This window comes from Pipra filicauda, unplaced genomic scaffold (assembly GCF_003945595.2).
Source record: "Pipra filicauda isolate LSUMZ 115617 unplaced genomic scaffold, ASM394559v2 scaffold49_size4853605_pilon, whole genome shotgun sequence".
Taxonomy (NCBI): domain Eukaryota; kingdom Metazoa; phylum Chordata; class Aves; order Passeriformes; family Pipridae; genus Pipra; species Pipra filicauda.
Window position 1 is genome coordinate 2615938 of NW_024104642.1, and position 16301 is coordinate 2632238.

Consider the following 16301-nt stretch of genomic DNA (forward strand, 5'->3'; position numbering starts at 1 on the left):
GTGTAGCCACCTAGGCCCCAAAATGCAGCCTTTGTCTTTCCATTTAAATCCCAGGCTCGGAAATATGGTATATTATTGCCCATGTCTGCTTGGTATTTTTTGGTTGTTTTTCTGGTATCGGTAAAAATCTAAGGTTCCCTGCAATCTTTAAACTGGAATTCTTAAATTATGACCTTTCCCCACAGTCCTTTTGGAAAAAATAATACTTTTTTTCCTGCCCCCTGTCTTCTGATTCTGCATCCGCTTATTTTGAGAGATATGTGCTTCAGAGGTCCTGCCTGCAGATGTTTGCATGTACAGCACAAGCCTGTTCTTACTTAACTATCCATTTCTGTTTTCCTGTGTTATCTTGCATTGCTCTACGGGGCTCGGTGAGCCGCAGGTTTGCTGCTGGCTAGCTTTTTGAGGTTTCTGCTATGCACACTACTGTATTTGTCTCCCGGTTCTTTGATTTGTAATGTTTTGCCTTTGATTGCTGCAGAAGGTATAAACAAGCCTGTCAAAAGCCTTGTTTACCGCGCAGATTCTGTGGGGGTGGCTGGTGGCCTCAGACCCTAAAATAGATATGGCAATGAACTGAACGGCTTAAAATGCTGAGAATTTAATTTGATCTTTCTTGTTGCCTTAAATATTGGGACTGAATGAGGATTTCTCTAACAGAACAGAAGGTGAACATGTTGGTATGTGACAGTAATAGAAGGGTCCAGACCTGCTGTCATTGAGATGCTCTTCTGCAATCAGAGGCTGGGCTTGGCCATTGGGTAGCGGCTTGTCTTCTTTAAGTCATTGTACCTGGGGAGGGGAGTGCTATATCCTCTGATGCTACAGCATCCCTGGAAGCAGTTGTTCTGAAATGGTTCCCTGGGTCCTCTTGCGGGACAGCCACTCTAGGAAAATCCGAAGCAGTCCCTCACAGTTTTAGCATCTGTTTTATGCTGGCTTTGCAAAGGAAGAAAGAAGGAACTGCAAAATCACACAGAGGTTCCTTTTTTCCCTCCTCTTTTTCATGTAGCACCATGCAGTTGGTAATATCATAGCTGGGGTTTTCAGTTGTGGTGGTGTGAAGGTAACAATGATTTGGCTTTGACGTGCTGCAACAGCTGCAGAATTCATTGGAGCTTAGAAGCCTGTGAGTTATAGCTGTGATGCCATTTACAGCTTTTATGGAAGAGCTCTTAAATTTGTGAAATGTGTTACTTTTTGAAGTGCATTATATTTGTAATTTGAATTCTCTAAAATCCTGTCTGAGAAAAAAAAAAAAGCTTTGAAAATCCCCCTCTACCCGCTATAAACATGGGGAACTCTTACCAGGCAGGGAAGCAGGTCTCTTAAATTGAGTGATAGAACACACAGATGGATTTGTAAGTGCTAAAATGTCAATTAGTGCACTTAAAAGCTTAATGGTTGTCTTTGATGTGCTTCTAATATCATCAGTAAAGTTTGAATGTTGCCATTGATCAGGGAGTGGAGGAGGGATAAGGGAATTGAATGCCAACCCAAACAGATCTCTGGATGGTGGGGGAGGCACATCCTCTGCAGACCCCTGTTGCATGAGCTGTGCCCCCACAGAGTCAGGGTAGCTGTGCATCACCCCTGCCCTAGTGCTGAGCCACCTGGCACCAACCCAGCACTGCCTGCTGAAAAACCTGCAAAAGCAAAGGAAAAATCATTGTAGCATTATTTTGAACACTGACTTGTTGGTTTAAAAAAAAAGAAAAAGGAAAAAATTGTGAAAAGTTCAAAACTCGATTATGTTTTTTTCTTTATTGGTTTGACACAGATCTGGTTGTTGTGAAACACCTGCCTGTTAAAAATCATTCTGTGTAATTAGGAAAGCCTACTATCTCCATAAGAAAGAGCTTTTTTTCTTTTTTTTTAAAACACCTTTTCCCCAGAAAACCTCCCAGCTGCTTGTCATCTTCTGAATTTATCTACTCAGGAGAGATACAGTGTCTTCACAAATCAGGCCAGATATTAGAGTTGCCAGTGACCATTAGCTATTCTCCTCCCTCGTGTTTTAAATTGTAGTAAGAAGTGAAGCCTGTATGTGGCAGAGCAGCACTTCAACCTAACTTGGTCTGAAATTCTTGACCTGGGTACCTTAGCGATCTACCACAGCTTCAGTTCCAGGTTATGGTCTTTACTCTCCTCTGGCACTGATTATTTGAAAAAATATTTTGCAGGCTTTCTGGGAAGTTACTTAGATGCATTCATCTGATTTATTACTGAGCAATTGCCTCACAGAGCAAATACTGATTTTATTATTTGCTTCCCTGTGCTACTACAAAACCATCATTTGTTTGCTGGGTAGTATTTTGGAAGTCAAATGTATTTAATACTGAAGAGCGAGCTTGGTAAAGCTTTAGAGCATAGGTTTTCACTGCTTATATATCTTGTCTTCGTGCAGAAAATTTACTGGTATAATTAAACTGACCTGAAAATACATTTAGAGTAGCTTTAGAGTCACCTCATATGTTTGGTTTAATTGACTTACAAGCGAGGAGTACAGATTTTGTTTATGTCCCCCAGCTTCAATGGATGCTTCCCTCCCAGCTTTAAAGAATATTCTGTCAGTCGAGAATGTAAACAAGGACAAAAAATTCTGATAGAAATCTCCCTTTTTTCAGTAGTACATCAAGACAAATCAACGTCATGCTTTTAGCGCAGTATCAGTGTGTCCATCCCAGGAGCCTGTGTCAATACAACTGATTTAGTTCCCCATCCAGCTCAGTAAAATTGATTCAGGCCCCAGTATCCTGAGGTTTCCCAGCAATAGGTTCGGCACATTTGGCTGTCATTTCCCCTCCCTGAGTTTAAAGACTGACCAGATTGTTTTTTCTCTTTTTCTTTAAATCTTTTTGTTATCTGATGATTGTCTGAACAATCCCATAGACTGATGTGAAAGAGGAGGAAACCAAGTTAAACATTTCCAAGCTAGGGCAGGGGACTCCTTGCATCACCCAGACCTGCTTTGGGTCAGATTTACGCAAACTTGCAGGTCCATTGCTGTGTGAGTTACTCTGTGGGTAGAGTTTACCACGCCCCAGCTTTGACAGTGCTGGCCATGGTCCTCCTGCAGGGCTTTGGTGATGGAGCTAGTCATGCAATCATGAGCTACTGCAGTGCCATCAAAGTGAGTCAGGTGAGCCAAAACCTCCTCTCTGATGGCTTTAAACCAGCGCAACCCATTGGTACTGGAAGGGTTTAAATGAGGGTGAGTACAGCGTCTCTGCTTGGTCGAGAGTTATCCAGCAGGGATATGGTGACCTTCCCAAAGTTCATACCTCAGAGTTACTGATGGGCACACAGCTATATCGAACAACATAGCTAAACTATATAGGCTTTGGGCTAATGTATTTATTTCACTGGGAGAGCAATGTAAGTTTTATATTGGCAGATGCATATTTTTTTTATATATACGTACATAGATATAATGTATATATATATATATATATATACACACACACGACTGTACTCCTAGAAAGCAGATAGATGAGCAGATCTTTTCTTATTACAGGCTTCAGCATCCTGGTACCAAAGTCCTACTAAAGAAAAACACTGACCTCCTGTTGTACTTGTGAGGATAGATGCTAAACACATCAACAGTTCTCCGGCTTCTCTAAAGTATTGACACCACTGACCAACCATTCAGACACTGTGAAATGCAAAAAATCAGATCTCTTTAAGTTCCCATAGAAATACTGAAGGCAAATTTATAACACACCAATTTTATCTTCCTCTCTTCCCTACTACCTTGGCACTATTTTGGCATGCAAAAGGTGTTAGTGTTTTTCAAGTTGAGGATCAGGCTAATATACAGGAGGATTGGATTAGCCATACATGTCTGTAGGTCTTGTTAGCAGACATTTAAACTGCAGAAAATATTTTTTTAGTGGACTGTATTTGTATGGCTGCATACTGGAGCTTGAACACCTTATAAAAATATGAACTGGATCAAAATGAAATTAATTAGAAAGAATATATTTGGATTTAATTAACTTGAGCCGCTGAATACTCTTTGTGCATACTGGGTTTTATGTGTCTATCTGAAGTGTACTTGGTGGAGAGTTTTAATTAGAACTGGAGACAGAGTAAGAATATTTGGAATGTGAAATTTATAAATGGCAGCGATTTTCAGCTAGGGGTATAGACCTTTTTTGGAGCTTGCTACCATTTCTCACTTCTCTTTTTTCCCCTCTTCTTAATAAGCTACTTTTATGTTCAAATTAATACCAGATCCTGAAAAAGAAAAAAATCCTGTTGTGGCTCTTGGGCTTCTGCAGCATGATCAGAGTTGTCAGATCTGCAGCTGCAGGAGATTTTTTTTACCTTTGTGTGTTTAATGGCTCATACTACTCTGTTCTTTGACGGTAACATTTAAACGTAAAAGTGCAGGACTGTGGATGGCACAGGACATGTGGCTGCCTTGACTACTGTCTCAGATGTCAGACATGCCAGGACTCAAAGAACTGATTTGGCAGCTATCCAGCAGATTTTTATAAAAGCTCAGTTGGTGGCCAGAAACCCTGGCTGTCAGAGTTGTGTTATGCAATAAATTGTTTTTCAGCAGAAGTTTCTAATCCAATTTCAGCTGTAGTTTTTTAGTACTGTGTAATCAAAGATAAATATATATCATTCCATGGATTTCAGAGAGGTGAAGACATGCAGTGTAAGCATCCCCCATTAGGTTGGTTGGTTTGTTTTTCTTTTAAGAAAGATTTAGACCTGTTCACCTACACAGGAAATGATGCTTAGATTATTTTGGTTTCTGCTCGGGAGGTATGTATTTGTATACAGCATACCCTTTCAAAGATAACTCAGTGTGCATTTTAGGAGATGTTCCCTTGTTTTGAACAGAGCACCAGGTAAGGAACCTATTTATCAAGTCAGAGCTTTTGCTCAGGCATAAATTGGCTACAGGTGATGGTCAAACAGAAAATTCTATCTTGTCAGGCTGTCACCTATCCAAATCGTTGCAGGCCCTGTCCCTGTAACAGATACACTCCTCACCCTCTTATATTTCCCTTTCACTCCTCTAAAGTAAATAATTTTGGAAAAAGTGGGTATGGTTCATCTGAATGCAGTGAGATGTTTGGGGTTTACAGTATTGACATTACAGCAAAGTGGTTTTCATTTCCTGAATACTGTCTGTGGTGCCCTCCCTTTCTCACGGTCATTGTCATGGTTTGGTGCTGAGGTGGGCTTGCATCGCTCTAAGTGTGAGTTGCTGCTCAAAGGGACAATCCCACTTTTCTCTCTGCCCCAGCAGTGGTTGCCGTCTGGTTATGTGGTTAGTAATGAGGGAGCTGATCTGGATGAAGACAGTAATTTTTCTTGTCTTGGGGGGGAGATTTTGATTCTTTTCCCCGATAAAGCTGGCCAAGTGGCCACATAGGGGCTGGTGCTGGCATTGGGCTTGGAGCAGGTGCATCCCAAGTGGTGCCAGGTGAATTAATCTGGTTATGAAAACCTCTCCCCCAGTCTGAGTAATTATCGTATACCTTTACACCTCTTTCTTGCAGCACTCCACCACCCTTGGCTTCTCTCTGCTGCAGGCTCTTGTCAGAGCCCGAAACTCAGACACTCTCATTGCAAAATGGTTGATTATATTCCTGGTCTGGCCTAAGAAAGACGTAACTGTGAAGTCATGGCTATTGGTGAGAGTTGGTTTAAGTTGAAGTCCTGCTGCAAGCTGATAAATTAGGAAAATTTAGAGCTGTCTTTACTCTGAATTTGTTTTGTCTTAGCCTTTTTTTCTTTTTTCTTTTTTTTTTTTTTGTGTTTATCTTGGCGGACCAACACGGGAAACAGTTGATGTCTTGTAAGGTTTCACTAGTTTCATATTGAGTAGTAGTTTTCTAGAGGTGCAGAACCATCAACGAGGCCGCTGAGTTTATGTAAAAGAAACAACACATGAACTGACTATTTTTCAATATTTCATTATGAGGCCGAAGATAAATTTAGGAACTATTTTTTACACCTCAGTTCTGGGAGCCTGTATGAAGACACATGTATTTGAAGATTCTGAGTGTAACTCTTCTACCCTAATGTATTTTTGCAAGAGCAGGTTAAAGCTCACTGAGCTCAAAAGTGCCTGAGGCCTTTAGTGACCCAAAAACCGTAGCATTTCTCTCCCGTGCTGCTCTTCAGAATTCATCTGAAAGGAGGAAATGCAATCCCTCCTGTGTAGTAGGAGGCGGTGAAAGGGTGCAAACCAAAGGGAGATTGCAGGCAGTGAAAGCTGTGGGAAAAGTGCTAAAGCAGGGAGAGATTTTTATTTTCCTCCAGTGTTTCTTTTCTATGTTAACATTGGTTCTGCTAGTCAGGAACTGTAATGTAATGTGAGTTCTTTGGGGAAGTTTTCTGTAAGTACGAAGGGAAAAAGTCGCTATAATTACCAGATACGCTTAAAATGCTATAAAACAGAACCATTAATAAAGGAAATTTCCCCTTTCTTCATGTTAGTTAGCACATTTTAAAAACATGACCTATTTTCCTAAACTAGACAGAACAGATTACATTTTCCAGAAGGCATGAGTCACTGTACTATTAAGTCTCCAAGCTGTATCAATCTTCATCAACTTAAGCCATTCATGAGATTTTATTTTTTCTCACTGAATATAAGCAGTTTGTTTTAAATGAGAAACTGCTACATCCTCTCTGGATAGTTAAACTTGATTAAAAGGTTAAATATTAAATAAGTGCGAACTTTATTCTGAGAGGAGAAGGGAGTAGAGGGACCTTGATAGTAAGCGAAAGACTACAAGGATATTACTGTGGGTATATATATGGGTATAACTAGTTTTCACCATGCTCTGCTTGGCTGTAAGAAGTCCAAGCAGCATGATAGCTGACAGAAGGAGCCAAAAATCTTTATTTATAGAGCTTCAGTTGAATATATTAGAGTTTCATATCAGTACCCTGGGAGTTCAGACTTTTGCTAGGAGTATCTGCTGAGGAGAGCCTCTGCTGTCTGGTCGAGGAACAGCCCATGTGCTCCTGCAAGTTACTTAGAGACGGAGTTTACACCGATGGGCCAATAGCAGGGTTTCCCCCTGTGAGGACAATGTGGTTAGAAGGTTGATGGGACTATGTAATCCATTGGAGACTTCTGCTAACGCAGCAGGGGAAGTACCCAGTAACACTTTGCGCTTTCTCATGAGGTTCCTGCCGTGCCATACTTATACTGAAAAAGTGGGCTGTGTAAATGAATGAGCCTGCTAATTGCACTTAGTAGTGCTAACTCACCCAAGCCTGCACAGAAGGATCACTCTCAGCCTCGGATGGCGTATCTAGGTTTTCCTCCAATTTCTCTTAGGTCTGACTTCTAGAGAAAAACAGGTGTAATTTGCCTTCCAAAAGGCAAAACTCTGTTGAAGGTCTTGAGTCCAGTAAACAAATGTTTCCATCTTGGTCCTTCAGCTGAAAAGTAATTTATATGATCTCTGAAAATGTGTTTTCATGCAAAAGACAGATTTTTGTTATGTTTCTAACTAAACACAGTAAAAACCACCCTTTGAAATAGTTCTCCTTCAAAAATATCCTTGAGGAAAGAGTAGAAACTTGTGGTTTAGTTTTCCCATTGCTTCAAAATGACCTTCTTGCATCTGTGGGAAAGACTCTCTGGGGGCTGTTTAACCATGAAAGCATATTCATTTAGGGCATTGGGTGCCACAGTGATTTTAACCGAGTGTTGGCTGCAGCACTGGAAAAAGAAAAAAGAGGGAGTTTGTGTTTTGTTGTTTTGCTTTTTGCAACCTGGCATGAAGAATGAGGTCAGGAGATGCGTGCTTGGGAAAGACCCAAAGAGAGAGCTGGAAACACGCCAGCCTCACTGAGTCATAACACACATGCTTATAAGGATCTTTGTACCTTACGAAGTCCTGACTTTTTAAATAAAACCATCACTGCTGTTAAAGTATTTACATGAAAGTAAAACAAATAGCATGGAGTGCCTCATGGATTCTCCCTTGTTCCAGTTTTCTTTTACCCTATGAACTATGACTCCTGTTTGCTTAAGGCAAGGCCAGGGCCAGGCTGAAAAATGTTGTATCTGTGATGAATGAACGCAGAAGCTTCAGTCATGCTGCTCGACGAGTGCAGCAGCTCCCACGACTTCAGGCTGACATTTCACCTGCCCAGGAGGTGGTGTAAAGCTTGCCCTTCACTTCTGCTTGCTTTGCCTTTGTTTCAATAAGGATTTGAGTATAATTTTTGAAATAGGAAGGCTGTGTGCAGCCTGCGAACATCACCTCTAGAACTGTAAAGCTGAAAGCAAGCTGCCAGCCATACAGCGCGAGAGAAAGCTGTTCTCCAATCTATGAGGTAACATCCTGTGTAGGAATGTACCGTGTCAGTAAATGGGGGTTATGCTCCTCTTCCCTATCCCCTTGCACTGAACTTGCCAAACTGTTGCTTGGCTGAACTGATAGATGTTCAGATATAAATGTACGATATGAGGTTCCCTAAAATGGCACAACAAAGAAGGTGGCATCATGATTATTTTTTTTAGCAGTTTGAAGGAAATGGTGCAGTTGTGTTTCCTTATTCTGCCCTGGGGCTTCCCAAGTTGTTTGTATCTGTTCCTTTTATACTGAGTTTAAAAATAATCTTATTGTCAGATTAGGAGGCAGAAATCATCTCGGCTGACCTGCACAGTGAAGGTTATGGGCTTGTGGTGATGAACCTACAGTTTAAGATGTTATTCAGTCCGTTTTTGGGTTTGAGTCAATAATGGACAATCCATTAGTTCCCCACAAGTCGTTTCAATGGCTAATTACTTGCACAGTTGCAGAAACTGTTTTTTAATTCTGTCTTGCATTTTTCTGAATCGAGTTCCAGCTGTTGGATGTTATTATACCCCTCTCTGCCAGCCTCAAGAACCATCTATTAACAAATCTCTACTCCCTGTGGAAGTATTTAAAGGCAGCAGTTGAGTCAATCCCTTTGAGGTTGGGTTTTGGGGGGGTGGGTTGGTGTTGAGAAGTTACATAGATTAAATTCCTCAAGGCTTTCACTTGACCATACTTCTAAACTGTTCTGGGCATGTGTATGTTGTTTTGCTAAAGTGAGATAACTCCTCCAGTTGTTAGCAGTGTAAGTGCAGACGGGGCACATGACGGCTCTCCCTACACTGGGGTGATGAGGCAGAGGCGATCCGACCCATGTAATTATGGTTAAATGTGTTGGGAGCTGGAGCTGCAGCCGGTGGAGCAGCAGCTCAGCTGGTCTCTGAGTCAGCTGCTCTCTGGCTTGCGGCTGCTTTTGTGCTGTAGGCTCTGGGGAAGATGTGTTCGACCATTGTGAAACCTTTTTATTGCCCCTGCATATGGAGCCATGTGAATGCAGGTGTTGGCAGTGGCTTTAGCCCCTTATTTTGCTGACCTTGGGTACACATGGTGTTGGGGAACTTGATGACCTTTTTTCAAGCCACACAGAGGGTGTGGGGAAAGCCCACAGCAGAACAGTGTAGGCAGGACAGTGGCTGCAGTCTCAACACAACTGGGCTGATGGGAGCTCTGGTGTGGAGAGACTCTCCCATGTGCATTTCTGTTGGCAGTGCTGCTGTTTCAGAGGTCAGATGAAGCCAATATGGTTCCTCTCAAGTTTTACAGCTCCAGGAGTTGAGTGTGATGTGAAATGTTACTGTGTTGCTTCAGAGGTTGCTGAGAGAGGTCTTTGTTCCTGTCTTCTGGGACCCATCTCTTTGGTGGTGGCACTAATGCCCACGCAACCCTCAGGCTGGTGGGAAGGCGGGAGTGTCTCCTGCAGTGGTGCTGGAGACACCAGCTGGCACCAGGAAGACATCTTGGCTGCCTTGTCCCTTGGAAAATTGGGTGCCAGGATGCAAAACATCCTTTTGCTTGTCCAGCACGTTGTCTGGGGAGAGGGAGATGACTTCAGACTGTTCACAGGAGTACTTGGGGAGGGTGGCCTAGACCAGAGGCCTCTGGTGTGTGGTGATGAGCTTCTTCCCTCCCGCAGGCGGGACTGTCACTGGCATGTGCCAGGGCATGGGCTGTACCTGCCAGCGGTCGCTTACCTGCTACAGTGGCCATGTGGTCAGCACATGCTGATTTAAAGATCAATCCTGTCAGCTGGTTTCACCCTGTCACTACTGAAGCAGCAAATGCCACCATGTGCTCCTTGCAGTGAGCGGTCTTGACAAAGTGGATTTAATAGGGAATATATTTTTGTTTGTTTGTTTGTTTAAATTATTTTTCTGTGTTTTTTTCAGGATTAAGTGGGCCAGTGGGATCAGGAAATGATGGGTATTTTCGTGCAGCTTCAAGCTCCATGGGAGCTGTGTGGTCTGGTGGAGGAAGGAGTTTGTTCGGGGCCTCAGACCGGTCACGGTGTCTGATGGGAGAGAGGCCTTGGGCGGATGAGGGCTAAGGAAAGTGGCACGTCTCTGAGTATGCCTGATGTTAACTGGGGTCGATTGTTACACAAGGCTTCTGTATGCCTGGCTTAAATTATGCAAAAATACGGGGTGATGGTTTGGTTGCCCCTTGTTAGGGTTTCTGTGTAACTCATTTAGGCTTCAGAATCAGAAGCAATGTGCCTGGCTGGAGGGCTCTTCATCCTCTTCCTCTTCCTGACCATTATATTAGGGATTTGTACAAATGCCAGTGAAAGGAGCGAGTGGTGTCCCCAGGCTTGTGTCCATAACATGAACAGGTGCTGAAGGTGCTTATGACTGTTTCCTAACTGAGCGTGATTCCTTTAAGGGTTTATTAAGTAATTTCTGTGAAAACAGAAATGCACGACGTCCCCCTGGGCCCTTGTTGGTGGGAGTATAAATGGGGCCATCTTTGGGCAAGCTTTGTTGAAATCGAGCAGGCTGCAGCTCTCAAGTGTTTAGTGTCGCTTCTGCTTAGGGCTGAAGTTGTGTTTGGCAGCAAAAGGGTAAGCCATAGCTGTTGGTATAAACCTTTGTTGACAAAATAACTGGATGTACTAGTCCTTTTAAAGTGTTTGCCTGGAGGTTTTTTCCTTTTTTTTTGGTTGCTCTGGGTGTTGCGTTACAAAGTTTGCTTTCTTGGCCCAGAGCTGCCTGTGCTCTAAAGCTCCTTGGGTATGGCTCAGCCTTCTTCAAAATGTAGGAGCTTGTCCCTCGTGCAAAATGCACATCCTGCTGCCAAAGCGCTGGCTGCTTTCACTGCACTCATTTTGTTGCCTTTTTTTGTTTGTTTGTTTGTTTTTTAACCCCCGCCAAGTAATTTGTCATAGAAATTTTTTTTAGGGGTGGGAGTTGGAAATGGTTTTGATCACTGAATTGGCTGAATGCCAATATGTCACTAGAGGATCAAAGAAAAAGCTATCACTGGCCACCCTAAGCTATGCTTTTATTTTTTTTTTTGAGTTGGTGATGCCCAGCATTACTTTGGCACATGGGATGGTCTAAGCTCTCCTGCCTCCTGGTGGGGATCCCTGATGGGGCTTTAGGGATTTCCAGTGTAATGTGACAATATGCTGCTGTACACTTAGACTTACCACTTAAGGTCTGCCTAGAAATATTAATCTTTTGTGTGGCAGTGATGTAGCCCTTGAGGAGTTCAAGGGCAAGAATGCTCAAAGAGTGATTTCCAAAGACCCTGAGACAATTATAGGGCTTATGAAAATATGATGACTTACCTATCTCACGTCTTTATATCAGTTCGCTGACTTAATTTATTTGAATGCTAAAGACTTTAGGGAGTTGCTTTTCCAAGGAATTAATCTTGTAACTAAAGTGAGTTCTAAATATGACATACACTAGTATTCCTTTTGACAATGTAACATTTGTCTCCTCAAAATAAAGTAGAAAACATCTGCCCCGTGAGCCAAATTCCACTTGGCTTTACGCTGATATTAATTCAAAATAACTTCATTGTTATCAATGTACAACTTCATTGTAACACTGCAATAAATGCAAATCACAAAACCAGAGGGAAAAATAACCTGAGCCAGGAGGCACAAACCAAGGCCAAAATGGCAACAAGAGAAGTTAGTTCACGAAACTTGCCTCTTAAATTTCTGCAACATTTGTTTTAGTGGTTTTTTTTTTTTCCCTCTCCTCCTAATTATCTGGGAGCACTTCCTGGCTGTGATAAATTTCTCTGTGAGGGATTCATTATAAGGATTTTAACAATTAAGTTTCACTTCCTGTCTAACACCTAGTACATGGCTACTGCTGTTTGTAGGATAAAGGATTAGAGGGACTAATGCCCTGATTTGATGATAATAGTTATGTTTCTGTTCTCTGTTAGAGGCGATCAGGTTGCATTTTCTTACAGAGTATTTTTCTTAAGTTTCTTTCTTTTTTTTTTTTTTAAATTATAAATAAACTGTGTAGCCCTAGCCTTTGGGGTTTTGTTTTTGTTTCAGAAACATGCAACTAATGTCTCCTTTCTGTTTCCATCTTCTTTAGGATGACAGCGATGGGATTCCCTGGTCAGAGGAGAGGGTGGTGCGGAAGGTCCTTTATTTATCTCTGAAGGAGTTCAAGAACGCACAGAAGCGGCAGCATGGCGATGGCATTAGCGGGAGCCTCAAGGCAGTGAACGGTGAGATGCCTCTGTGGTACTGCTGGAAGGATTCAGTCCTTTTTCCATGGGGTTCTTCCGTAGCAGGGAAGGAGACCAGTGTACCTGGTCTTTTGACAGGTACACTGTGCCGTTTTGATCTGCAGGGAGGAACTTGTTTCTGAATTGCTTGAAATGCCCGGTTTGAACAATCCATATGTTTTGGTTCCTGGCTAATTGATTGAGATAGGGATCAAGGTGGAGGGTAGGTGCCAGGTGGGAGGACAGTAGAAAAGGAGGCCCCTCAGGTCAGCCTGCTCCCTGATATGTCAAGTATGTCCCCAGAGGAGGTAACCATTTAAAGGTGATTGACTCCTGTTACCTTGGGGAAGTACTCTTGGACAGAATTGATGTACTCTCATTTAGGTGCAAGAAACTGGCTTACTAGCATCTGTCTCTGGAGTCATCTAAGTCCTCAGGTGAAGTAGCATATGATCTGCATCAAGATTTAAAGGGCTGAAACGACACAAACGCTTTGATGTTGGACTCCCCTGGTTTAGCAGTTCACAGAGCAATTGTTTAAAGGTATTAAAAGGAGATGCAGACAAGCTTAGATGACAGGAACTAGAAAGGAGTTTAATTTTATTTCATTAATGCTTTACCCAGTTATTGTCTGTTGCTTCCCTTTCCCTTACAGCTCGCTTAAAAAAGCAGTGGTGTCCTGAGAGGTGAATATAAAGTGTGTCTCTTTCAGATTCACTTAGACCCTTACTTGAAAAGGCTTTGTCATGCTGGCTTGAGCCTTGAAAGTGATGACTAGCAGGATTCAGATTTCTGGGCAAGCTTACAGTTTTCTCTTCACTCACAAGAGCTTATTTGTTTCTTTATGGAGGTTTATGACAGTTCCTTTTAGGCATGTGCATAACTATACATGTGCTAATGCATTAAAGCAGCAGCTGGGTGCTTACTTGGTAGGTTATTCATATTTATATGTAGCTTGTGTTGTTGATGTGGTGAGTCAGATTTCACTGCGTTTTCACTGAGTGTTACTGCCGACAAGGCAAAAACCTAGAGGAATGGCTGGATGACTACAGGCAGCATGATAGAGTTACTGTATTGCATAAGCAATTGCAAACTCCTTAATGTGATTAAAGAAGACCTCAGACTTCCGAGTTCAGTAATAATATCAAATACTGATCTGATGGGAAGGGGCATCTAGCTTTAAGAGCAATCCATTAATAAGCTTGGAGGTGTACACAAAACAGTGCTGGCTTTTTTCCCTCCAACACCTCTGCATCATTGATCTTCTGTCAAACACAATTTCTCTTGGAAAGTTTCTTATTCTATTGTGGGGGTTTTGTTTAATCAAAGGAAAAAAGTCTAAAGGCATGGAGCACAGTAATTGTGTGTTAGGAGGCTTTGATGATGTGCCAGGTTACAGGATGACTGAGGTTTTTATGGTGTCTCGTTTCTCCAAAGGCAGCTTAGATAAGAACTGAGTTAGCTGGGAATGCTGTGTCAATGCAGGTACCAGATGTATGCCATTGGCTTCCTCTGGCAGCAGCACAGCTCGCACCTTCAGAGCTTTTCTCTTTTAGAAGTAGATGATCAGTTATTTGGGGGTTGAGTTTTTTTAACTGAGCCAGAATGATAGTCCATGTTGCTCTTTCTGTTTGCTAAATGATTATTAAAATGTCCTGTCTCAGCACTGCTCTATGTCAATACCACTGTCCAAAAGCTTTTTTTTTAGCCATTGATATTTGAAAGAATGTTTCGTTATGCAGAGAAGAAAGATTTGCAAAAGGGAGGAGGGTTGATATTGTGCTGTGACATCAAGAAAATCAATTTAAACATGTAATTTGCTCATTTCATTAAAAAAAATGTAGTCATGTATTTTCAAATCCATGTGTCTCTATGGACTGAGAAAAAAGCAGGTCATCCTAAGAAACTACTGAGCTATTTTGAATTTAGGGAAATCGAATATTTTAAGGGTGAGTCTTAGATCCATGATTTCATACTTTTGGGAATAAAAAATGTTTCCTTGTATGTGTCCGTCATTCCAACATTCAGGCCACCACCCTTGTTTTTTGGTCCTGTGTCCTTCTGATAGCTGAAGGGACCACAAACAACTAGGTAGCAGGATTTGATCTTGGTGCCACCATCTGTCATGCAGAGAGAATTTATTTGTTCTGGTTTTATAACTGTCATCCCTTAAATTTATTTATTCATAGACTTGCAACCTGCAATTTGTTTTAGTAGAAAGTACTTATTTGTAGCAATAGAGGAAGGTAAAAGATGCACCAGTGCCTTGCAAGAAGGTGAAGGTGTCTTTAAGAAGCTTGTAGGGATTTGCAGTGGTTGAAGTTTCATAGACACACTACAAAAGTTACTTTGCCAATGTTTGTGAAGCTACAACTAAACTTGTATGAAAATGATTGTCAGTGGTGTTTCATCTGGTGAGTACAATACTATCATTAATGATTTGGTAGCTGGAATAATGGTGCCTCTTTGACTGATAGTGTGAAAAGCAAATTAATTTTAAATGTGAGAGATGAACCTATTAACCGGAGTCTTTTCAGTACTAAAGTTTCTGCAAGCTCTGAGATGTGCTGATCATGGCACAGAGACAATTAACTTCGATGCCTCTCTGAATAATAAAAATAAAATTTAAAATAAATAAAAATTCAAATTAGTTTTGGTGATTATATGTGTTATAATGCCTTGGCTGTCTCTGCCTCACTATTAAAGATACTTGTTATCCTGACAATAATCCTGCCATTTTCAGTTTGTGTCTGAAACCGTGTTACTTAAGTGGTTGCAATTAAAGAGAAAGGCAAGTGGGTATATTATGGTTGTTGTATCAGTGGTTATATTGCATGGGTGTTTATGTTGATCTGGGTATTTGCAGAGTATAGAATGACACCCTACAGTATGCCTTTGTTTCCTACGTGTTCCTCTCCATTATGTGGGAATATAAAATCTGAAGGAGGTGCTTCTACTGGTTGTCAAGAAACCCTCTGCAGCCCTAAATGGGATACTGGAACTCTGATTATGGAAACAAGGTCGTGTGCTGGATAAACCCAGAGGGATCCCTTTAGTGACTTTGATTACTGCTGCCTGTCATTTGCATTAGGATTTGCAGAATAGGGATTGGTGTTTGGAATAGTGATACCAATTTTCAGAGATCCTCATCTAAAAGGAAAACTAATTCTCTTAGGAAATTGTTTTCTTCTTGTGTAGCTTAGAATGTGAGATAAGGCTATTAAAAAGGCAATGAAAGATGTAATTATTGCTTGCATTCTGTTGATGAGAGTATATCCAGTACCCTCAAAAGAGTATATCATAAAGCAAACTTTTATGACCTAAGATTTTAAATTCTGTTTTTCAAAACTTGCGATAAAGAAGAAATTTGTTATATGGAAGTACGTTTCTTAAATGGAAAAAGTGACTAAGTTGGCTTATTTGTTTGAGGTGGTTGGGTAATCTACAGAGATGACAAAGCAGACGTTAGAATTATTCAAGCAGATAGTGTATTTTCACCAGCTATACTTTGTCCTAGAAAGGTGTCATGGCAGTTTCCAAACATGTCAGCCTGGTTAAGCTCATGGCAGGCTTTCTGGTTGAGAAATCAAATGTGCATGAGGGAATGCTTTGGTTCAAGGCAGAAGTTGGAATTCTTGTTCATTAAGTAAATAAAGAGATGAGTAAAAATACGTAATTTTGCTGTCCTGAGAGATTTAGGCTTGTTGAAGTCATTATGTATATTGTTTAAACAGAGAAGGAACGGTGTCAGCA

At 41.5% G+C, this 16301-nt stretch overlaps 1 protein-coding gene and 1 long non-coding RNA gene across 3 annotated transcripts in view; one reads left to right on the top strand and one right to left on the bottom strand.

Moving 5' to 3' along the window:
* The window catches only part of JARID2 (jumonji and AT-rich interaction domain containing 2), a 215648-nt gene that overhangs the window by 80463 nt on the left and 118884 nt on the right, over window positions 1–16301 (top strand). For both annotated transcript variants that reach the window (XM_027745086.2, XM_039386682.1), the window contains exon 2: window positions 12413–12548. In XM_027745086.2, the coding sequence (XP_027600887.1) occupies window positions 12413–12548 (136 nt within the window). The remainder of the gene's footprint in view (window positions 1–12412; window positions 12549–16301) is intronic.
* LOC120324337 lies at window positions 1393–9334 on the bottom strand. Its single transcript, XR_005565580.1, has 4 exons — window positions 8135–9334; window positions 7249–7422; window positions 3564–3655; window positions 1393–1646 (listed from the first exon to the last, which is right to left on the bottom strand). It is a non-coding gene; the product is annotated as an uncharacterized LOC120324337 (long non-coding RNA).